At 59.2% G+C, this 22624-nt stretch overlaps 2 protein-coding genes across 2 annotated transcripts in view; one reads left to right on the top strand and one right to left on the bottom strand.

Moving 5' to 3' along the window:
* Positions 1-12484: 12484 nt before the first annotated feature.
* Positions 12485-17694, bottom strand: DOK2 (docking protein 2). Its single transcript, XM_054804678.1, has 5 exons — positions 17503-17694; positions 15642-15938; positions 15389-15497; positions 14770-14951; positions 12485-14697 (listed from the first exon to the last, which is right to left on the bottom strand). Exons 1-5 carry the CDS (start codon positions 17563-17565, stop codon positions 13795-13797), a joined length of 1554 nt encoding a protein of 517 aa, XP_054660653.1. The 5' UTR covers positions 17566-17694; the 3' UTR covers positions 12485-13794.
* A 1424-nt stretch (positions 17695-19118) lies between these two features.
* The window catches only part of XPO7 (exportin 7), a 47934-nt gene continuing 44428 nt past the window's right edge, over positions 19119-22624 (top strand). Inside the window, exon 1 of the mRNA XM_054804409.1 lies at positions 19119-19232. Within this exon, the coding sequence (XP_054660384.1) occupies positions 19215-19232 (18 nt within the window). The 5' untranslated portion in view covers positions 19119-19214. The remainder of the gene's footprint in view (positions 19233-22624) is intronic.

Genomic DNA, 22624 nt, shown 5'->3' with positions numbered 1-22624 from the left:
TCCTCCAAACTTTAATTGGAGACATGATGCTCCCATTACCCAGAACAGAAAATCCCACCTCCCTGCCTCGGATTTCTCCATTGATAAAATTATCTTTTTTTTTATGCCTCTAATTGATTGCAACGTTGTCCTTCCCCTGGAGAATTTGCTCCTCCATCCTGGCAGGGCTGGAGAGGAGCCTCAGAGATGGCTGGAAGGGTCTCTGCGCTGGGTGGGGAGGGGATGGGGGGGCACAGGGAGACCCCCAAGACCTGTGGCATCCTCGGTGAGCCCATCTGCTTCTTCTTCTTCTTCAGAGGAGGAGGAGGAGGCATGGACTGCCAGGGAGGGATGGCAAGTGAACTGGGAGGGGGGGAGAGGGGAGGGCATCGCAAAAATTAGTTGATAGCCATCTCCCTACCTGATTTTAATTATCCTGTCGGATTTAGCAGGCAGATTTCAGCCCTGCTTGCCGGCAGCTGACAGAACCTCGGCGGCGCTGACAAGCAGAGATTAGCGGGGCTAAGCCAGGGACGGGGCTGAAGGCTCCCACCTCGCCTCCATCTCTTCCTGCCGGGGGGACAGCGGGGCACAAGGAAAAGGGGGTTTTGCTTCTGAAATGGATTGGGAAGAGGGGTCGCTGGACCCTGAGCGGCACCGGGTGCCCATTGCCACCTCCAGTCCCGGCGGGGGCACAGCGGGCACCGAGCAGCCCCTCTTCTTCGCCATCCCCTTCCCGAGCAATGCAAGAGGAACCCTGATCAGACACCAGCTAGCCATGCCAAGCATCAGGAGGGGAAAAACGGCCAGCGTTACTGCAGACTAATGGTCCATATTTTGTTTACACTTTCCGCTTTCCCATCTAATAGCTGCTCCTGGGCTCGCCGTCATTTTTCTCTCCTTGCTGCTACTGCCCGCAATTACTCCCCAGCATTTGCATTTAATGCTAAGGCCAGGGCCGGGTGTTTTGAATTGATGTCGCACCATCGGTGCTTTAATAGTGACGCCGCTCCCGGCGTTGGGGCCAGAGGAGCAGGAGGGGAAAGAGGGGCACAGCGGAAAGGCGAGCAGGAATCCGGGGCTGCAGGAGCAGCGTGCGTGCCCACGGAGCGTGCACGGGACCTTTGCACGCAGCTAAACCAGTGCCACGTCCCTCCCCGGTGCTACCGGCGTGGAGCAGAGCAAGGAGAGCATTCGGGCAAGACAACGTGGAGCTTACCCCAACCTTTGCCAGCAAGGCAAGGGCTCATCATGAATGATTTATTCTTAATTAGGCTGTTCTGTCCATTGCAACCATGCTCTGGCATCTTCAGCACCGAGGTGTCTGGGAACAATAAACATATTGGCGGGAGAACGAATTCCCCACCTATCGCTTAGGTAGCGTGGAAATAATTACATAGCAACTAGGTGAGCTCGGATGTCATGAAGCTCTTTTGTTCACCGGGCGCCTGATCCCAAATGTTGCCGGTAACGGATACGGCAAACACACGGCTACACATCCACGGCTCCGCAGAGGGGGATTAAGGGAGGAAGAGCGGGGCACGAGCCCCAGCAAAGGCTTTTGCACACCCCGAACGACTCCTCTGCAGGAACCGTACGGGTTCAGCATCACCCGAGGTGGAGCCGCCAGAAAAACACCCCCCAGGACATGGGCTGGGAGCTCAGGGGGAAGGTTTAAACTCAAAATGTTTGAAAATGGGGGAAAAAAAGACCCAGCTGTGAAAGAAATCCAAGACACCTCATTTTAATTGTCTGCTGCTCTGGGCTCACCAGCTAACGCCTGGCAAGAGGAGCAGCAGAGGCGTTTTCCAGCTGATGAGCAGCGGTTGTCTTCATTTACAAATAGCTCCTCTGATTAATTGCAGGGAGGTGACGCTGTTTCTGCTGGCATCGCTGATGAGCCCTTCGGGGACCAGGGTCACATTGGGAGCTCCGCTCCTTCCCCGGGGAAGGGCAGGAGCCGCGCAGGGGGGGTTCTGCAGACGTGAGGTGGGAGCGGGACCCCTCGAGCCCCACGCCTGACGTCGGGTCACCCAGCACAGCCGTCACCCTGGGGCGGATGGACCCTGGACCCTGCCGGGGCCCAGGACCCCCACGCCAATGCGATGGGGTGCACGCGGACCTGAAAGCGGCTTTTGCCTTTGCAGCTGGGGACGTGGGGAGGGGATGCCAGCAGCCTCGCAGGGACAGATTGTCACCCCGGTGCTTTTGCACGGTGGAAAGGCCCTGCAATTGGGCATACGTTACTGCATGCAGCTTAAATCCCATGTGCAAGCCACCAGAGCTGGGGGACAGGTCCTGCTCCGTGTCAGCACCCAGCGACAGCGCTTCATCCTGCTCTCCAAGGCTCTGTGCCTGCGCCACAGCCCCCAGGACGCTGCATCTGCAACGTGAGGATGAGCAGGAATAAAGAGAGCTGGGAAAATCCTTCCTTTACACCCTCCCTTTACAGCAGAGGGGGAGGGAGGGAGCTTTGCATCCAGAGCATCCCGGACCCCAGCACGGGGTGCAAGGCCAGCGGTGCCACGGGTCCCGGCACAGGGCGAGCGGAGCCGAAGCCGTGCAGCAGAGCTCGGGAGCCACCGTGCTGCTGGAGGCAGCAGCTCTCCGAAAAGCCACACACAAAAAAACCCACCCAACCATCAGCAAACAGCAAACTCCTGCCTGTTTCAGGCCATTAATGAACCCACAGCGCTTCTGAAAGAGTCCCCGTGCTCACCGCAGAGCCCTGGCCCGGCTCCAGCCACAGTAATTACATTCTGCCTCCTAAGAGTTCCCCTGCTTGTGCAATTAGGACGGGCGAGAGCATTAGCGTGCGGCTCAGCGTGCCCCGGCCCCGCTGGGGGCTGTTCTCGGAGCAGGTTGCGTTTCGCTGCAGGACCCCCTCCATCCACGGCTCTCCAGCAGACCCGGGATGCTGGGGATGCTGGGGGGGCTCCGAGGGCATTTCACCCCTTCCAGACCTGTGACACGTCCCTGAAAGATGCTCCCCTGCCAGCGTAACCAGTTTGCCATCCCATAGCACCCACTGCACGGTGCCCGGTGCGGGAACAGGCTGCTCCGGAGGAAGAAAAACCTCCTTGCAAAGACCTGAGCCGGAGGATGCTCAGCGGTGCAGGGATGGGGGGGCGCAGCGGCGTTCATCCCCCCTGGACCGACCCTCATCAGCATGCACCGGGGCTGAGCGACGGAGCAGCTCCCGCCGGTGACAGGTTTATGCAAGATGAGTTATATAAGCCGTGCAGAACCGGAGTCAGCGGTAATGAGACGCTTGTGAAATCTTGCACCGATCTGTGTCAGTGCCCTAATCGCAGGCGACAGCTGGGCTCTGCGGCTGGTTGGAGATGATAATATTAATGTCAGGAAGCATCAAGTGGAGGATGCGCCTTTCAAAGGGGGGATTACACTCCTCGCGGAAGAAAAGGAAACAGCCCTAATCTTTGCTGCTGGATCCCGGGTGCTGGCGGGGGCCTGGGGAAGCATCTCCGAGCGACCTGGGCTGGGTGGGCTCTGCGTGTGCCGTGGAGCCAGGCGGCAACATATGTGCACCCATGGGTGCTCAGAGCAGAGCCAGGCCCTTTGCAGTGCGAACGCCGTTATAATGGTCCAAGTCCCGTCGCTTGCTTCTTTTTCATCCCTGCATCCCACCTCCTGCCTTCCCTGCCCATCCCCTGCCTCTGCCACCGCGGCCCCAGGGCACAGCATCACTGCCCGAGGAGAGGAAGCGAAGCTCCCTTTGTAATTCAAGCGGCTTTTCCCTGTCTCCGGTTTGGCTGCCAATCCAGAATTTATTAGCATGCAATCTGCTCTCATCTGGGATGCCGGTGGAAGGGGAGCTGACAGGCAAGTGCAAACAAACAAACTACAAAAGCAAAGGGCAGGGGATGCTGTGGATCCTGACGGATGCGAGGCACCCGGGTACCGTAGCTGGGTGGAGATGCAAAGGCTGGGGTGGGAAAAAGCCCCGAAGGACCACATTTTTCTTAGTTATTCACCGTGAGCAGTCTTCACTGGCTGGTGATGCCTTTTTGGTCAGCGGAGTCTTTCTCTTGTCCTAGAACTCCTCGCACTTATGGAAGGATGACTACAAAAACCTGGAGTCATTAATAAGTCTCTCTGCTGTAGGTCCATCAGCTCAGAGTCGGTTTTGGGCTGGATGTGCTCAGGAACAGCAGCCAAATCCCAGCCCTGGGCAAACAGCTGCCCCCCAGGCCGGGAGCGATGAGCTGGGGGGTGAGGGGGAGAGGGCTGGTTTTGGGCTTTGCTGGGGCATGGCAAGGTGGGGTTGCATTTTCTTTTTTTCCCCCCTTTTGCGAGGGAAAAAACGCTTCTTGCTTTCCTCCCAGGAAAGCACCGCACCGTACAGGTAAAATGCTGCTTGCTTACCTGCCCAGAAGTGCTTGTTTTTAAGCTGTCCCTCCTTGGCAGCTTTGAGCTTTGCTCTTTGCTGTTTGGTTTGCTCCTGAGAGCCTGCTGCTCCCAGGCCTGGCACCTTGTGCAACGCAACGCAACGCACGCGCCTGCGTTTGATGCAGCAGAGCTGGGGAGCAGCGTAGGATTGCTGGGGTATGGGGGGGCTGCAGAGAAACAGCAACAGAGCAGCTGGGGGAAAACACTGAAGCAATAAGAGAGCAGGTCCCCCATGGGGGGCGGAATTCGGGATCAATAACCCAGGAGGCAGAGAGTGCAGCAACCCTGAAACTCGCTGATGAGAGTTTCCGGGGGGAGCAGTTGGCCCGAAGGAGTAAAGGTCATAAAGTGCAGGCAGAGGGGCCCGGAGCCGTTGGCTAAGGGGGCTTTGGGGGACGGTAAAGAGATGATGGCTGCAATAATGCGCCATAGGTTATGGCATACGCCGGAGGGGCTGCAGGGTGAGAGCACTGCACTTACCGGGGAGAAAAGGCAATCAGGTCCTCGGTAATGGGTCTGAAAAGGGGAAAAAAAAGGGGGGGTGCTGGCTTTCGGATGCTGCGCACCATTTCAGTGCTGGGATGACAAATGTCTGTTCCCTGATAACGTGGAGCCCGAGGATGAGGGTATCGGGGCGGGAGGCAGCATCTCGGGTGCCTCTGTGCCCGTGCAGAAGAGTCCTGGTGTAAATGGGACGGGCGTTGCATGATGGGGGAACTCTGCTCCGATCGCTGGGCACTCCTTATCCCCCGTGGAGCAAGAGGGGCTCTGCCCATGGGTTATTTAAAGCTTCAGTCCTGGTATTTCACATTTTCCCTTAGGGCAATGCTGCTGGGGGAGAGAAGCGAAGGGGCAGTGGGTCTGTGTGCGGGTAGCAGCCAGAGCAAGGCAGGATCAGGTCCTACGCATCGACCGGGGGCTGCAGCGGGGGGGTGTTTAGGGTGCGTGATGAAGCTGTGGTCCCAGCGAGCAGCTGAGAAAACAGATTTTATTGGCAGCAGGGCCAGGAGAGCCGAGCTAATTCGAAGCAGAAGGGAGTCTGGGGTGCTCACGAGTGCAGAACTCGTGGAAAAGTGGATCTGTGACTCAGTGATTGACTTCTTAACTCAATTACTCTCGAGGCTGTTGCACAGACTCAACTTAACGTCACCTCAGCTCTCTCCTGAGCCGATCCGCTGCTGTTCAGCAAAGATAAAGCTGGTGCTGCCGTACCTGCGCTGCTGGGCTCCTCCATCTCCCCGTGGCACTGGGCATGGGGACGTGCCCTGGGTGGCACCTTCCCGGCCACAGCCTTACGCCAGGGCTGGGGAGAGGTTAGCGCCGAACCCTGCGGGACGTGGGGGCAGAGCCCGAAAGGTCGGGTGAGCCGGCTGCGCTCCATAAATCCTGCCGAGCATGGGCAGCGAGGACAGCTTTGCTTCGTCTCCATTATTACTTCCTTATGCATAAATACAGGGTATCGATGGGGCCATGAATCAAACTCCCCAGCTGGGTCAGCAGCAATGGGAGCTGCCGTCAGCTCTGCCTACACCGGGGCCGATCCTGCCCTGTGCCCCCCGGGGCTAAGGAAGCCTGTGCTCAGGGATCTTGGGGCCCCACGACTTGGAAATTTGGTGCAATTAATTTTTTCTCGTGCTTAGCTCAGCCCTGCAACCGGGCGAGGAGCAGAGCCCCAGACCCCTCAGCCTCTGCCCGCTCCGAGCATCCGAGCTCTGCCGCTGCCGTCTCTTCACCAGCTGCAGCAGCTTCTGCTATCTTTTAATGCACCAATATTTCTCTGAGATTGTGCTCAGTTGCTTCTCGCCCCATTATCACTCAAATGTATGTTTTATGTGACTGCAACAAAGGCAGGTCATTCCCAACACATGCCGAGGCGGAGAGCCTTTGCCGGCACGACGCCGGGGTGAGGGGCAGGAGGCAGCTGGGGCTGCCCCATCCGACCCCACGGATTTGCCCCTCTTGCCCACCCTCCCTATAGGCACCAGCCCCACACGCTGCCTCTTCCCAAGCCCTCTTCTCCCTCCTGGTGCTTTATTCCTGTCCTCGCTTCTTCCTCCTCTCTCCATCCCTCACCCTCCTCACTGGAGCAGCCCTGGGGGGTGGGGGGGACGGACCCCCCGGTCTTGGCACTTCCCAGGCAGTAGCAGGCAGCTTGCCTGCACATCTCCGGGGCTAACCCAGGGAAGGCGCAGGAGGGGTGCGAAGGGCACAGGGGACACAGGAGCTGGCTTCTCTCCGGTGAAGATCCTCCCTAGCAGAGCCCTTGCCCGCCATTGCCCATGCGGAAAGCCCAGGCAGCCGTGGCCGTGGGTTTTAATTAAAATTAACCATTGCCCGCAGCTCCTGGACACAATTACTCAGTCACCAGGTATCTGCTTCGCTGACAGGGAGTGTAATTAAGATGTGAGTGTTTCTCCTTCCCCAGCCACCACCTCCGCCCTGGCACGAAGCAGCCCTCCTCCCGAAGATGCTCCTGCCCTCCCAGGCGCTGCCGCGTCCCCGGGGACACGCGGTGATGGCACCCCCTCCTTCCCCGGGCTCCTTCGCTCCCCTAAGGCTTCAGCCCATGGTACAAATCGTTCCTCCACCCCATGCCGGGAAGCATCGTGCGATCACGGTGCTGGTGTCAGCCCAACCCCTCATTAAGTGCCATGCCCCCACTCAAGTAATTACTCCTATTTATAACTGAGCGTTCGCAGCCTGCCCTCGATAAAACCCCCGGCTGCTCCACCTCCCGCGCTCCTGTCGCTGACACAGAGCAGCAGCTATTTTTACCCCTCTCCCCTGGAGATGCTTCGCTCCTGATTCCAGTCGTGGGATTTAAAGAAACTCTGCTGCTCCTGCCACCCCCTTCCCGGGGTCCCTGGGACAGCGATGTCCCTCCTGCCAGGGCAAAGCCTCGCCGGGTCCCCCCTGGGTGGGGGACTTGAGTCTGAGTTCTCTCTTGTTATCCCTCCTCAGGCAGGAGATGCTCGTGCCGGGGGATGTGGGGTCGTGTTAATCCAACGGGATCCCTGGAGCCTCCCGAGGACCCTGAGCTATTGATCCTGCCAAAGGGTGGAGTAAAGCGTGATGCCGGGGGACCCGTGGGAACAGCTCAGGAAACCAGCTCTTCCCAAGGACCAGGGTCTCGCTGCAAGCTGAGACCGGACAGACCCAAAGGAGAAACCCCTTTAGTGAGGATCTGTGTCCAAATGAGTCCCCGTTGCTGGGAAAAGACCTTTTTTCTCCCCGAGTATCTGCTCCTGTCCATGCTCTCCAGGGGCAGGGTGCTGGGCTGAGCCCACCCAGGGTCCAGCGGAGTCGAGCAGCAGCTCTGTGCAAAGGCACCCCATGGTTCCCACTGCCCGGTAAAAATAGAAACCATTCTTTATTTTCACACCAGCTATTTTGGATGCAATTGCCATGTTTCAAAGAGGAAACGCTGCTCTGAACTCTGCATTAACACCTATCAGTGTAATTTCCTACGGCGAGTTAAGGAAGCAAAGCAGCACTTAAGGTGTTCCCGCGCTCTGCAGTCCTGGGTGCCAAAGTGCTCGCAGATGGCTCAGGCCTTTGCAAACCCTCGAGCTGAGCTGGAAAATGCCTTTCTGTCTGTCTCTGCATGCAGGCCAGGCCTGGGATAGAAAGGAAAATGATTCATCTCCTGCTCCAGCATAAATCCAGCAAGGCAGTCTGTCTGCAGGGAGCTGAGACCGGGCAGGGAGAGCACCAGCCTTCAGCATCCCACGGGGAAGAGCAGCAGGAGCTGCTTCGCCTCCATCTGCCAGGACAGCCTGGGAACTAAACCTTCCTTAATATGCTTAAATTAGTATACTTTTACTTCTTTAATACACATACATCATCTCTGGAGGAGCTTGCTGCCGGATCCGCGGCTCTCTGGGGCTGCCAGCATCCCTGCTCCCTCACCCTGCGCGCGGGGACGCCGGGAACACATTAGCTCAAGCGCACAGGGATGGGTTTGTTTTTTTTTTCTTTTGGTTCTAAGCAGTAACCGGTGCTGCTTGTGACCCTGTGCCGGGCTCCTGCTGCCCGCTCACTCATGCCGGGCACGGCGGGCACCGCGACACGGCCCCTCGCCCTCCGTCCCCACACACCTCGCGGCGAGGCGGCAGAGCCGTGCATTAATCATTCCCACTGCACATCGAGCCATCTGGATGGTATTGGCCCTTCTGCCACACCACGGAGGATTGTTAACACAAAGCATATGCTTTGTTTGAAATTAATAATAATTTTAGGCTCTCACCAGCTGCTGGTAATTGGCTCCCCTTTCGCAGAGATAACTGAGAGCAGCAGGGTGGAAATTCAGCCACTTCCTGGCTCCTTTTCTAATGAGATGAGTCCCTGGGAAAGGTGGACGTTCTGCAGGGGACAGCGTGACACCGGCCGGGTAATGGCTTTTAATAACCGGCTACGCGCGCCCCGTGCTGCGGTGATGGTAACACACGAGCACCGGGGCTGCTTGGGGACCCCGGGGTCCCCTCGGCGAACCCGTGCAGCAGCCCCAGAGGGAGCGGATCGTTCCTGGGCACCGACCCCGCCCGGGAAGGGCAGGTTTTCCGAGCCTCGTTTGCTGCTTAATTGTTGCCGTCAGCAGCAGATTAGCGCGGAGGGTGTATTTTTACATGTTCTTGCTTAAGCATCAGTCTGGGCAGGTGGGTGTTGGGAGGATGGTGGGGATATTTATATTGCAGTCCTGACAAAATCTGCGTGCGGAGGAGCTCTGTAAAACATACAGAGCATTATTTTTGTTCAAACAGCGCGTATTAAGGCACAGGGAACGTACTGAACACATCCGCTGCAGCAGAGACATATGGGAGCTGGAGGTTTTTAGAAAATTCTCTGGATTCAATCTGGGCTCTCAAATGCAACCTGCCCCGTGACGGCTCTGTGGCTGGAAGGGGGTGAGTGGGCAGGGAGGGCTCCGGCCGCATCCCCCCCTTTGCCGTCATTAGGGTCCAGCTGATCCCTTTAATGGGATTCCCGGAATGAAAGTGTAGGAGTACCATGCAATATCCAAAGAGCTAAAACGCTCTCCCGGGCTCCATGCAGCGCTGCTGTAATACAGCTTATTGGTATTTTAGCCTTCGTCAAATATTCAACACTGGAAAATGACACGGAGGGAATTTCAGGCTCGTGGTGGGGTGTGGGAATCCTTCCCCGTGCTCCCGTTACCCTCCACAGCCCAGCGAGACCGCTGGGACTGCAGAGATTGCCATCCCATAAGAACAGCGATCCCCTGGACCAAAACCAGCAGCAAATCGCCGTTCCAGTAGACGATTGCCTTTCCACACCCTTGGCCACCAGCCCTCCTCGCCCACTCCAGGCCCCAGCAGCAAATTCGGCTGCTCCTTTGGTCCAGGCTTCGCACGCAGGCAGAAGGGTGCTCCCCAAACCCTGCTTCCAGCCAGGCACCCCTCGGTGCTCTGCCCTGGGGCGTTTCGGTGCTGGGAGGATTGCTGATGCTGTGATGTGCCCCTCACAGCTGCAGGGGTTCTTTTTCCTACGGCGGCCATCGGTATAAAAATTGCCAGATGAGTGGGAAGGAGAGGGAGGACGAGTGACTCTGCTACGGGCTGGCACCAGCCCGGGGATTTGCACCCAGCGCTAGCCGGGGGGGGACACCAGCAAAGCTGCAGTGGGGTGCGGGCTGGCCAAGGTCCTTGGGATCGATGCGGGTGGGTCTGCGGGGGCTGAGCACATCGCCCTGCCGATGAGCCGTGGCCAGCAAAGGCCACGGGATCAATGCGGAGTGAAGGAAATACGGTTGCGGACTCGCGGCTTTTACAGCTTCCTTCCTCAAGAAAGGCTGGGTTTTATGGACTTCTGGTAATTGCCAATTAATTTTGCTGAAGCCAAGGGCAGGAAGGCAGCCCAGCTCTTTAAGGGCACCCATGCAGGGGTGGGCAAATGGACAAACAGCCTCCTTTTTCCCACCTATTCCCCTGCACAGCCCTCCGCAGAGTCGGGACTGATGCAATCCCTGCAGGATCCCGGCAGTGACCAGCCCCGCGCTTCTCCAGCCACCGAAAAGGACAGAAGCAGCAGGCTGGATGGAGTCCGGAGCTGCCCATAGCTCCAACCCGTGGCCACATTCACCACCTCCCTGCTCCTCATCCTGCACCTTGTCATCGGCTCCGTTTATTCCCCATCCCGAGAAGGCAGCCGGGAGCTCCAGAAACGAGACAGGCGGAGAGAATCCAGACCCTCCCAATTAAGCAATTTTTCTGAATGAAGAGCCCTGCTCCGCCCTGCACAGGGAACGTGATTGACATAAATCCCGGGGCTGATTAGGGGCTTGTCATTTAGCACCTATAATGCCTCCCTCCTAATAGTATTAGGGCCTCCTTGGCGAGACGCTAATGCAGTTTGCAGCTGCACCGTGGCGCCTGGGATTCGGCCGCCGAGCAGCGAGCGTGCTGCAAAATGAGCACATCTCTAATCCGAGGAGACAGTAATGAAAAAAGGAGCTGCCTTGACAAGGTGCGCAGAGCAAGGGGGAAAAATGGTCCCGGTATGCCCGGCCCCAGGAGCATCGTCTCCTGGCCATGGGCAGCATCCCCGCCCCGGTTGCTTGATGAGCTTGCTCCTTCCTTATTTCCCCATCCTCTCCGTCCTGGAGATGCACGTGCCCCGGAGACACCCGTACCCCTCTTTCTTTGCTCTGCCCCTCCAAGCTTTGCCAGCCCAAGCTTTTCCCCGGGATCCTCCCTGCTTTCTCCCCACGTGCTGCATCCCTGGTCCGTGCCCCTCGCCCCGGGATGCAGCTCTGCCTCCGCTCCTGGAGGGAGGCTGGGGAGGGGCAGGGGTGTTTGCTGGAGGTAGCGACCCTTAAAGCTCTGAACAAATCTCTGTTTTGATTAGCTGTGCTCCTAAATGATTTATAATCAGCATAATACAATAACGACAATAACTCCCTAATCAGATTAAAGCGCTTCCCATTTGTCTGGGGCTTTGCGCTGTAATCTCTTCCTCCCCTCTCCGCCATCGATTTTGTTTTCTCAGCCCAGTCCCTCGCTGAGCCCTGCCGAGGGCTTTTCCAGCCTTTGCATCCTCCTTACTCGGACTTGACATTCCAGGACGGGTCCCCTTTTCCACCCTAAACCCCTGTCCGTGCAGACGGGGCAGGCAGGCAGGGGAAGCCGTGAGCAATTTACTCCGGCAGCAAAAACCCGGCACTTTACCTGGCCCGTGCTGCTGCCTCTGTGAAATTTGATTAGTGCCGTTCACGGTGACTCCCTCGTTAGCCTGGCTGGCACGGTGCAAATCTCGTTAGACCCGTAGGACCTTTAAGTGAAGTCAAGAAGTTGTTTCCATTTCTTCGGTTAATGAAGAAAAATAGTGGTGGAGGCAGCTGGAAGGAGCAGGGATTGCAGCAAAGAGCCAGGCTGGAGGATGGTGAGGAGAGAGGACTGTGTTAACACTGATTAATAATAAATAACCACCATAATGAGCGCTAATTAATAATAGCACATGCTTAAGCAATTGATTCCCAGTGAATGGCATCCCCATCGCTCCAGCTAACCACGCCGGCGGCGCTGCTGGATGCTCCTGGCCATGCCCGGGTTGCCGGGGGTCCGGAGATGGGAACCAGCCCGGTCGGGGACAGGGATCATCCCTCGCTGGTGCGGGAACAGACCCGGGAAAGGACGGGGAGCCGTGGGCTAAGGAGCATCTCCCGTCCCTCCGTGCACCCTGCTGCCTCCTAATCCTCTGCCCGTGCTGGCCGGCAGGTCCCAGGGCTGGGCGAGATCTGCCTTGCTCCGTGCTTTTCCTTGGTCTGATGTTCGCTCACTGGAAAAAACTCCTAGAGAGTTGGTTTTTCTCTTTTTTTTTTTTTTTTTTTAACCAGTTTTAGGTGTTTCTACGCAGGCAGCATCCCTGTGTCCTGTGTGAGCCTGGTCGGGGCGGGCAGCGGAGCCCACCGCTGCCTGCACGAGGGGAGTGTGGCTGCAGGGACCTGTTTGCTTCCCGGCCCCTTCAATTCAGCGTGTGATAGATAGATTGATACGGAGCTTTAATCAGTGTAATATATAAAGCACTTAATTTGCCTTATTAAAAGTCTGCACTTTGGATTTTCAGGATCCAGGAAATTAACTCAAGCACCTAAGCATTTATTTGATTGAAAGAGTTTATAAATAATTCATGCCTTTTCTTTGCCTTTGGTGGCAGACCTGCCGGGGTGGTGGGGGACCGGCAGCAGCTCCCGAGGTCCCTCCGTCGCGGTGGTGGAGCCGGTGCGCACCGGAGACGGCCCGAGCAGGGTGATGGGCACCGGCGGAGCCTGGGGCAGCTCTGGGAGACCTTTCCGTGCCGGGGGACCATCGGCCGATGGGGAATCGGGGCCGGTGCTTCTCCCCGTGCCCAGCTGAGGGGGTGGATGTCCCCTAGCAAGGGCTGTGCAGGGCTGGAGGTGTCCGGGAGGAGGAGGAGGAGGAGGAAGAGGAGGAGGAGCAGGCTGACCCAGAGCAAGTCAGGCTGTGAGACCGCGTACTGGTCTCACTGTACTGGGACGACAGGAGCCAGCCACTAAAATCACCATGACAATAAAGCTGAGTATTTCATCTATAATTCAGAGGAGCTGGAAAGTGGTTTTATAAAAAAAAAAAAAAAATTAAAAATAAAACCCCGGCTGAGACAGTAGAAATTTATGCCACTGTTCTTGCTGAGCGAGGATGTGGCGTGACCTTCGGACAGGCACGGTGCCCAGCCCCGGCCACGACGCTGGCTGCTGGAGGGGGTCGAGAACAGGCACGTCCCGGGGGGCTGCGTGTGGCCGCGGTGCTGAGCAGGTGAAGGCCGGTGTGTGCAAAGAGAACTCTGCAGGTGGGATGTGTTTGCTGTGTGAGCTGTGCATCGTCCGGCGGCCTTTGAGGCATGGGGTGTGCGTCCCCAGGGGTGTGCAACGCCAGCCGGCACTTGTGGGTTGAGCATCCCGGGGCCGTGCATCGTCCGGCTGCATCTCGGGGTGTGGGATGTGCATCCCTAGGGATGTGCAGGGAGGGTCCGTGGCACCCAGAGCTGGGGTTCCCAAGGTTTGGCTGGGCGAGGAGCGGGGGATTTGGGGTTCGGTCTGCAGGAGCCCCCGAGGCTGCGGGGTGCGAGTTGGGGGTGCTGCAAAGGCCGGAGCGGAGCGGCGGGGGGGCTGCGGGACGGCCCCCTGCCCGGCCGCTGCCTGCCCTGCCCGTACTGCGGGCGCACAGTGCCCTCCAGCGGGCACATCCCGGCTGCCGGCCCCGCAGCTGGCCAGATGTGCCCCGCCGCTCCGGAGGGATGCCCTGTCCCCTCCAGCCATGGGTGCGCTGAGTTGGGGGGGGTCTCAGCTCTGCCGGGGAGGGGGGGGGGGATCCGGCTGGGGGTGGGGCACGGGGGGGGGTCCTCTCCTCCTCGCCTTCCCCATCCCGCTCACTGCAGGTTCCTTTTCTTTGCAAACTTGAGGGCCACGTTGTCATACTCGGTGTCCCCCAGCCACTCCTTGCCCTGCAGCGGGAAGGGCTGCCGGAGAGGGACGGGTCTCTTGGGCACCGCGTAGTCATCCCGCTGCGGGTTGTAGGGGTACTCGTGCCCAGAGGGCTCCTCCGGGGCCGCCTGCAGCCTCCACGCCTCCCCCTTCACCTCCTCGGGTTCGTCGTAGACGGTGTGGGCAGACAGACCCTCGGGCTCATCGTAGATGTGTTCGGGCTTGGCAGCGGTGGGGCACAGAGGGGGCTGCTTGCCCGCTTGCCCCCCTGCCTCCCGGATGCTGTCGTAGAGTGGGTCGGGAACCTCCTCAGGGTGATGGGCCAAGCTGCCAAATTTGTGAGCCATGAAGGTCTTGGCGATGGTGTCGAAGGGGACGGCGTACTCGGATTCGACGGCCGCTTTGGCCAGAGCATCCTGCCTCCGGCCCTTCTCCAGCACCGGGGGGGTTCCCTGGTGCAGGGAGCTGCAGGGCTCAGCATAGGGGCAGTCGGCACCGCGGGAGGGCAAGAACGTGCCCAACGGCTCCCCGGCCCCCGGGCAACTGCTGGGGGGCATCACCAGTTTGGCTTTTGGCACCTTCCCCTCCCGGGTGGGATCCAGCGAGGGGCATTTGGTGCCGCCGGGCTCCTCGTGCCCCTGCGCCCAGCTGGGCATCTTGGCGTGGCCGAGCGGGCGAGGGGCATCGTCCCCGGGGCCACCCCGCCGCGGGTCCTCAGCCTCCCGGCCCCGATGCACGTTGATGGCCGACTCGATCGCCTGGAAGATCGCGTTGCCTTGCCTGGTCTCAAATTCAAAGTTGCCTTCTCCGGATGTGCAGCGCCGGCCGGCCTCGAAGGAGAAGGTCACCTGGAGAGGGACAGGATGAGGTCCCTGTGCCACAGCCCCCCACAAGCCCACCCTCCCCGGTGTCCCCCTTACCTTATCCCTCCCGAAGCGCCGCAGGAAGCGGTACGGCCAGCTGTAGATGATCTCCAAGGTCTGGAAATCCATCAGCTCCAGCGCCTCCTCACCGGCTCGCAGGATGTACCGGCCCCAGAGCCGGCAGCGCTCGGAGGACTCGGTGGCCCTCACCATCACCTCGAACTCCTGCTCCAAGCTGGCTGGGGACAGGGGAAGGTGACATTTAACACACGCAAGGAGCAGAGCTCCTTGCTGCAAGAGCAGAGCTGCATCTCCCACCCCAGCGAGGTGCCGTGGGGCCGGTGACCCTCCCCCTCCCTCCGCAGCCGGGGCGGTGGGGAAGCGGCGTCCGGCCGATAAGGGCTTGAGGGCTCCGGCCACACAGGAGCAGCCCGATAGCGCAGTGAAATGCAGCCCTGCCAAACCGCAAAGCAGGAAGGGTGCAGAGAAGCTATTTTGGGAAGAGGCTTCCCACCGTGCAGCTGCACGTAGCTGCGGTGGGGGCTGCTCCCTGGTGCAAAACTGGCTGAGGTGCCTCGGAAAGGGGGGGGTGAGGAGATACTGCGGGACGTGCACTGCCTCCTGTGCGAGCAAACCCAGCTCTGCTGCACCTTCCCCCCCCGCTCCTGGTGCCTACCTTTGCCCCGGGAGCTGTAGAGGGAGTTTTCCTCCATGGAGAACTCGCCGTCGGTGCCCAGTGAGCTCTGCTGTCCATCCTTGCCTGCTGCCTGCTCCTCCCTGCTCATCTGCCCGGGAAAGAGCAGCGGGTGAGCGGGGGCAGAGCACGACATCCCCCCCCCGCAGCATCCCCCATCGCAGCAAACCCCTGGGATTCCCCCGCACGGATCCTACTGCCTCCCGTATCCCGGTTATCCCCGTCTGGTGCGTACCGGGAAAGCCAACTCGCACAGCTTCTGGATCCAGCCGGCCACCTCGGTGCCATCAGCGGCCAGGAGGTACCATTTGTCCGTGGTTTCCAACAGAAAGGGGACGGTCTCCTTGGGGCAGCCGGCATCGCCGCTCGCCTCTGCCACGTGCACGCAGTCGCTCAGCTTGACCAGCCGCTTGCTGCCCTCGCCTTTCCGCAGCTTCTCGGCGGCCGGCGGCGCCGAGCCCTCGAAGAGCTCCAGGCGGGCGGTGGAGCAGGAGCTTTCCCGGTGTAAGATGCCCCAGAACTTCCTCCATTTCTGCCGTGGGGAGAAACAGCGAGAGGAGTGAAACCCCAGCACCGGCCATCTCTGCCTTCATCCTTCCCGGAGTGTTCATCCCCTTGGGATCATGCGGGAGGATGGGGAAGGACAGCGGAGCGAGCCCCTCCAGGGTCCGGGCAGGGTCTTGCACCCAAAGCTGGGGGGGGGGGATAAACTGGGCAGCATGGGGAAAAGCATCCCAGCCTCACCCCACACCGGGATCCATCCTGCACCTCACCCCGCACCGGGATCCATCCCACGCCTCACCCCACACCGGGATCCATCCCAGCCTCACCCCGCACCGGGATCCATCCCACACCTCACTCAGCACCGGGATCCATCCCAGCCTCACCCCGCACCAGGATCCATCCTGCACCTCACCCAGCACCGGGATCCATCCCACACCTCACCCCGCACCGGGATCCATCCTGCACCTCACCCAGCACCAGGATCCATCCCACGCCTCACCCAGCACCAGGATCCATCCCAGCCTCACCCCACACCGGGATCCATCCCAGCCTCACCCCACACTGGGATCCATCCCAGCCTCACCCCACACTGGGATCCATCCTGCACCTCACCCAGCACCAGGATCCATCCCACCCTCACCCCACACTGGGATCCATCCCACACCTCACCCAGCACCGGGATCCATCCCAGCCTCCCCCCACCCTGTGGCACCCAAAAGCTGTCCCAACGGCCCCTCGTTGCCGAAGGACTTTCAGCTGCTCATTTGCTCCATCTTCCCCAAAACCACCAAATTTCAAAGCGATTCCCAACTCGCCCTCCGAGGCGGCAGCAATTCAGGGCACACCGCACGTGGGAGGCACCGGCGGTAGAGGAAGTCTTGCATCAAAGTCAGAGCATCCTCCGCGGCGGCTCCTGGCACTGGGGACCTGCCGGGCCTGGCACAGGCTTTGCCGAAACGCTGCACCCTTTTGCCAGGGCGTATTTCTGGGACTTGCTACGGGGGTGGCCTCTGCCCCCCCGTCCTCCATCGCAGGCATCGTGCATGGCAGTGGCTGCCGTGCTGCAGGAAGGCGATGCCCTGCCTGCTCTGCCCTGCCTGCTCTGCCCTGCCTGCCGCCCTGCCTGCTGCCCTGCCTGCTGCCCTGCCTGCCGCCCTGCCCGCCCTGCGGAGGGACTCGGCTCTATCTCCCGCCCGGGCGGCTCCTTCCCCTTCTTGCACAAGAGCGGTGCCTGCGGGAGCCCTTGCCAAACCCCGGCCATTATCGGCCGCGGAAGCAGCGAGGCTCTGGGGGTTGCATCACTTTATGCCGGGGTTCTGCCCCGCTTTGCAGAGCCGCTGCCGGGGGCGTCCGACCCGGAGGAATGGGGGGGGTCTCTTTGCAACGTGCCCCCAGCGCCTTCCGTCCCCCTGCCCGGCCCCACCGGCCCAACGTGCTGGTGGAGAGCAAAAGGACGGGTGGGCAGCCAACGGGTGGGAGCAGCCCCTTCCTTTCGGATGCGATCCCCCTGTCCCCCCCCACCTGTCCAGTCCACCCGAGCCCCACCATGGGTCTCCCCCAGGGACCGAGCAGCCCCCCCCCCACCTCCTCACCTTCCCAAAGGTCTGCTGCAGCTGGAGGTACAGCACACCTTGCTTCACCACCGACTCCTCCATCCTCCAGCCACCAGCATCCTCCTATGCTGCCGCTCCGCCGCCGTCCTCCCCTGCCCCACAGCTCCGGGGTGGGGGGGCACCGTCCCGCCCGCCCAACCCTGCCCCACCGCAGCGCTGCCGTCGCGTCGGGTCGTGCCGTCTCAGCATGTGACGTGCGGTTGGGTTCTTCTGTTTCCTACGCTCACACAGCGCGGGCTTTGGCTTCCTGCGGCTGTGGGTTTGCCATAAAGGGCAGGCGGCGCTGGGCGGGCTGCTGTGGCTGTGCCTCAGTTTTCCTATCTGTGAAATGGGTCTAGAGGCAGCTCTGAGGGCGTCCCCATTGGGGTGATGATCCCCCAGCTCTGCTCATCTGCCTGCTCCCAGGTATCGCCCACCCTCCCAGCCTAAACCAGTGCTCCCAGTAAGGGCGGTGCAGCCCCCAGCCCCGAAACTGGCCACAATGCAGCTGGGAAGGAGGTGAAGGGGCGAGCAGGGGAAGGCAGCAGCACGACACCGAGGAGGGAGGAAGAGGTTGGAGGCTGCAGGAAGCACCAGGGCGTTGTTCGGTGCCCAGACCCGCAGGATGGGAACGGGGACGGGGACGGCAGGGGCTGGACGGGCAGCTGGGCTGGCGGAGCACTGCGGGGTGCAGCCGTGGGGGGACCCAGAGCACCCCAGCCCTCGGCACGTGGGGACCCGGCAGCATTGGGCACCCGTGGGCGTCCTCAGGCCAGGAGAAACCCCCACGTTCGCAGCCCCCTCCACCCCCCACAGGGCTCACCCGCTGCAAAGGGGCACCCAAGGGTGCTGGGTGCCCGGCCGGGAGCTCGGCTGGCAGCACCGGGGCTGAGCCACCACCACCACCACGCGGCCAGGGCTGGCAGAGGCACGAGGTGTGCCCCTGGCTGGAGTAACTGGGAGCACTGGTGCAGCGCTCCTGGGGTAACTGGGAGCACTGTTGCAGGGGGTAACTGGGAGCACTGGTGTGGGGCTGCTTGGGTAACTGGGAGCACTGGTGCAGGGGGTAACTGGGAGCACCGGTGTGGGGCTACTGGGGTAACTGGGAGCACTGGTGCAGGGGGTAACTGGGAGCACTGGTGCAGGGGCTGCTGGGGTAACTGGGAGCACTGGTGCAGGGGGTAATTGGGAGCACTGGTGTGGGGCTGCTGGGGTAACTGGGAGCACTGGTGCGGGGGGTAACTGGGAGCACTGGTGTGGGGCTGCTGGGGTAACTGGGAGCACTGGTGCGGGGGCTGCTGGGGCACGAGGCTTGTCCCTGGCTGCGGTAGGCGGGAGCACTGGTGCAGGGAACGGGGCACACAGCTGCAGGACACTGGGAGCGCTGGTTCCAGACACTGGGGGCACCGGAAGCCGGGTGGCGAGGGCCCACCGGACGCGCGGTCCCTTTAAGCGCCATGTCAACAAAGCCCGCCCCTCCCTCCGCTGCGTCGCTGTCGTCGTGACGTCACCTGCGCTGCAGCGGGCGCGCGGCGGGGCGGGGCGGGTGGGGCGTGGCGCGGCGCGCGCCGCCGGCGGGGGGCGGAGTCGAGCGGTGTGCGCAGGCGCGGCGGGCGGCGGGGGCCGTCGCGCGTGCGCGCGGGCGGTGGAGGGGGGGCGGGCGCGTGCCGGGCCCGGCGGAGGCGGAGGGAGCGGAGCATGAATGGAGCAAAATGGCGGATCATGTGCAGGTGAGGGGGGGGGCCGCGCCGCGGGGCCGCCCGTGGGGCCGCCCGTGGGGCCGGGCGGGACGCGCCTCCCTTCCCCGCCTGGCCGGCCGGCCTGCCGCGAGGCCGGGCCTCGGCGAGGGCGCGGGTAGGCCCGGCCCGGCGCGGCGAGGCGAGGCCAGGCCCGGCGGGGGCCCGGCGCGGCGGGGGTGGCAGCGGGCCCGCAGGCCCCGCGGCGCGGTGGAGGTGCCGCTGTAGTTCCCCATCTTGCAGCGCGGTCCCGGTTCTCCGCTGTGTGTGGGCCGGGTGGCGGAGCGGGGAGGCGGGGGGGCGCAGGCACTGGCATGGCGGGCGCGGGGGCGAGCGGCCTTGCTGGGCCGGCGGCGCGGCGCTCCCCCCCCCCCCTCCCCCGGGCGGTGTTTGTCGGCGAGCCCCGGACCGCTCCGGGCTTTGACGTGTGTCACCGCCGGGCCCGGCCCGGCCTCCCCGGGGCGAACGGCCGCCGGGAGGGCGACTTCACCGGGGCGGGGAGGCGAAGAGCGGCTGCAGCCGCCGGTGTTTACCGACCGAGCGGCCTTTGCCTCCTCCCGCGGCCTCTGTGGAGTTTTCTAGCAACGCCGGTAACAAACGTTTGGGGAAAGGAAAACTCGGGCATCGCTCCCCCCCTTGAAACGAGCAGCCGGCTCCGCTCCAGCACCCCCCTCCCTGCTGCTGCCGAACCCCCGTCTCCACCGCCCCCTTCCCGGTGTCTTTGCGGGAGCCCGGCCCCTGCAGCCGCCGTCCTTCGGCCCAGCCTTGGGGTTTGCACCCTTGCTTTTTCCCAGGCGCGTTTGTTTCTGTTTTCCAGCTGCTAGGCGTTTAGGTAAACTGTTTTGGTTGGCGTTAACAACAAAACCCTGCGTGGATAAACGCGTTGCTGTCGTGGACAGGAGCCGGGAAGGCAAACCGAAGGTGACGGTGGCTTTAAGTGAGTCAGGTTTGGGTGTTAGGATGGAAAACCCTCTGAAGAGTCAGTGCTGTCACTGACAGAAAAAATAAAAATAGGGAAACGGTGAGGTTTTGGGTTATTTTTTTTTTTTGCATAATATTTTAGTTGGACTTGCACAGGATTCGCATGGTGTCCACAAGACTGGCTGAACTGTAACGACACTGGTAGTTACATATTATCTATGCAACTTTGAAATAAATATCTTCTTTGCATGATACCCCTGTGAACCACAAGGGTGAGCAGTTTATTAACCCAGAATAGAGCTGTGCAGCCCTCAGGTTGTCTGGCAAGGTTGCTGGCAAATGTCTTTTGGGTAATCTCAGGGGAGGAGAGGAATTACTGCATTATTAAACAATTCACAGGCTCTGAATTTACTGAAGAAACTCTGAATTCGTTTGCCGTGAGTTGAGCCCTACCTTTAAAACTTAGCTGGCGACTCTGCGGTTTGACACTGAAGGCAGGTGAAACAGCTGCTCTTGTTGCTTTAAAACTGGGCTTCGTACCCTGCTTTTCTTTGTTAAATATTGAATTGAGCAAATGGGAGTTTGAGCTGTAAGAACAGGGTCGCAATTGCTGTCTTCGACTTGGTTAGTTAAAGTTTAACAGCAGAGGCTTGGAAGATGTTCCACTTGGAGGAAAACTGATTTGCAAATATGGTTAAGGCACCTGCAGCTTGGTGCAGTTCCTGTACAGGACAAATATAGCTAACAAAATTGTTCTGTGCTGTAACTGGATGGGCTTTGCTTGCTTTTTATTGTCTTTTTTTTTTTTCCTCTCTGCTCCAGGTAAAGGCATTAAGCAGTAGCTCTGAGGAGCTTTCCTTCAGAAAGGAGAGCGTGAGGTTCCCTTCAAAACTAATTGTGGATTTTTGTGGCTGGAGGAAGTGGTGATTTTTATGAATGGATTGATTTTTTTGGTTTTTTTGGTGAGAGGCCTTTCCATAGCACGAAATGCCAGTCTTTTGGACGTAAGAGTTGAGCTAAGTTGCGGACGCTCCCCTATCAAACATCACATTCGTTTAACAGAATAGTTATTAGCTATCGAGCATGGCAGGGAGATAGTGACTATCAGTGTGAATAATTGAGAGTTGGTTTTATGGCATGTGCTGTGGGAGTTGGTCCTGTCTTAATAGGAACAGGGATTTGCAAATAAATACCGGCTGTCAAAAGCTCTGCGGAGTTTAGCAGGTTGGTAAAGTCTCGCTGCAGCTCCGCGAGAGCTTTGGTTTGTGTGTTACGTGGTCACGGTGGAACTTCCTGGAGTTGTACCTGGTGTGTTAATACGTGGGAAGCACAGAAACATTTTTTGCAGGCTGCATCAGTGCTGAAGGGATTTATTTCACAATGTGGAGCAACGGTAAGGATAAAGACAAACTTTTAAGGCCATAATAAAAGAGAATATCATGTTCTTGTCTTCAAAAAATAGGTATTATGTAAACTGTGAGTGAAGCCATCAGTTTTGTTGGTGGGAATTGTGTAGTCGATGCTAGCTGTGGTGCTTTCCTGTTGAGCAGCTCTTCAAGGAGGGACTATTCAGCGTCTGGAAACAAAGGATGCAGTGATACTGATACAGGAGCAGAGAGAATCAGATGATTTTGTGTGGCTGAAAAGAAGTCCTACGGTCTTAAAGCAAATTGCTGTATGCCAGTTTTTCCACTTCTCAAAAAGCTTGTACAACCTCGTTTTGAATTAATATTTCTGTCTGTTCCAAGTCTTGTAAGCATCACTTAAACTTGCTCACAGTAGAGACAGAGGAAAGCAGTGAGGACGTCATTACAATTATCTTTGTGGGCAAAAATGAGTCCCCTTCCCTTTTTTTTCTTTTTTTTTTTCCCCCCTCCTCTTGGAAACAGATTTATGTCATCTTTGGTTTTCTTCTGCTTTCCTGGCCCCTTAGATGTTTCCCATGCTGCTGCCCTAAAACGGGATGCCCTTACTAAATGTGAATATCCCTGTGGGAGAACGTTTGTTGTAGGATGACGATGAATTCTGTGACTTTCTGTATTGAATGTTTCACTTGTCTTGAATTTAAAAAAAAATAATCATCACACTGATTAAGAATTGCTGTTATTTCTGCATTTATTATTGCCTGTTCTCAATAGCTTGACTCCAAGTTGAAATGAAATAAATTTGGGCCAGTGAGAGGTAACAAGACAGGTGCTGAGATGGCTACTTGTAATAGAAAAATAAGAAATCTGACATCTAAAAAGGAAATTGCATCCCTTTTTTTGCTTCCACGCTATCTGATTTTAGGTTCAGGACTGGGTTTTTCAAATCCCAGAGATCGGCACTGAGTTTTCCATGTTTTTAACTATTAAAGATGCTGACAGCCCTTTGCTCCAAGCTGGAAAACTTCCGTGTTTGGAGCAGTTGTGTGTTCATGCAGGTTCAGCTCTGCTGGGGCCTCCAGATGCACCAGGCGGGCTGCA

Source organism: Grus americana, chromosome 26 (genome assembly GCF_028858705.1).
Source record: "Grus americana isolate bGruAme1 chromosome 26, bGruAme1.mat, whole genome shotgun sequence".
NCBI classification, from domain to species: Eukaryota; Metazoa; Chordata; class Aves; order Gruiformes; family Gruidae; genus Grus; species Grus americana.
Note: the sequence above shows the minus strand (reverse complement) of the source record. Positions and strands in the feature narration are given on the sequence as shown.

Excerpts from the sequence above, each read along its gene's own strand:
- DOK2 (XM_054804678.1), bottom strand. The coding sequence starts at position 17,565 with ATGGAGGAGTCGGTGGTGAAGCAAGGTGTGCTGTACCTCCAGCTGCAG. Across the intron at positions 15,498-15,641 it reads TGTGCGAGTTGGCTTTCCCG|ATGAGCAGGGAGGAGCAGGC; the intron begins GTACGCACCAGA and ends TTTCCCGGGCAG. Across the intron at positions 14,698-14,769 it reads GGCGCTTCGGGAGGGATAAG|GTGACCTTCTCCTTCGAGGC; the intron begins GTAAGGGGGACA and ends GTCCCTCTCCAG.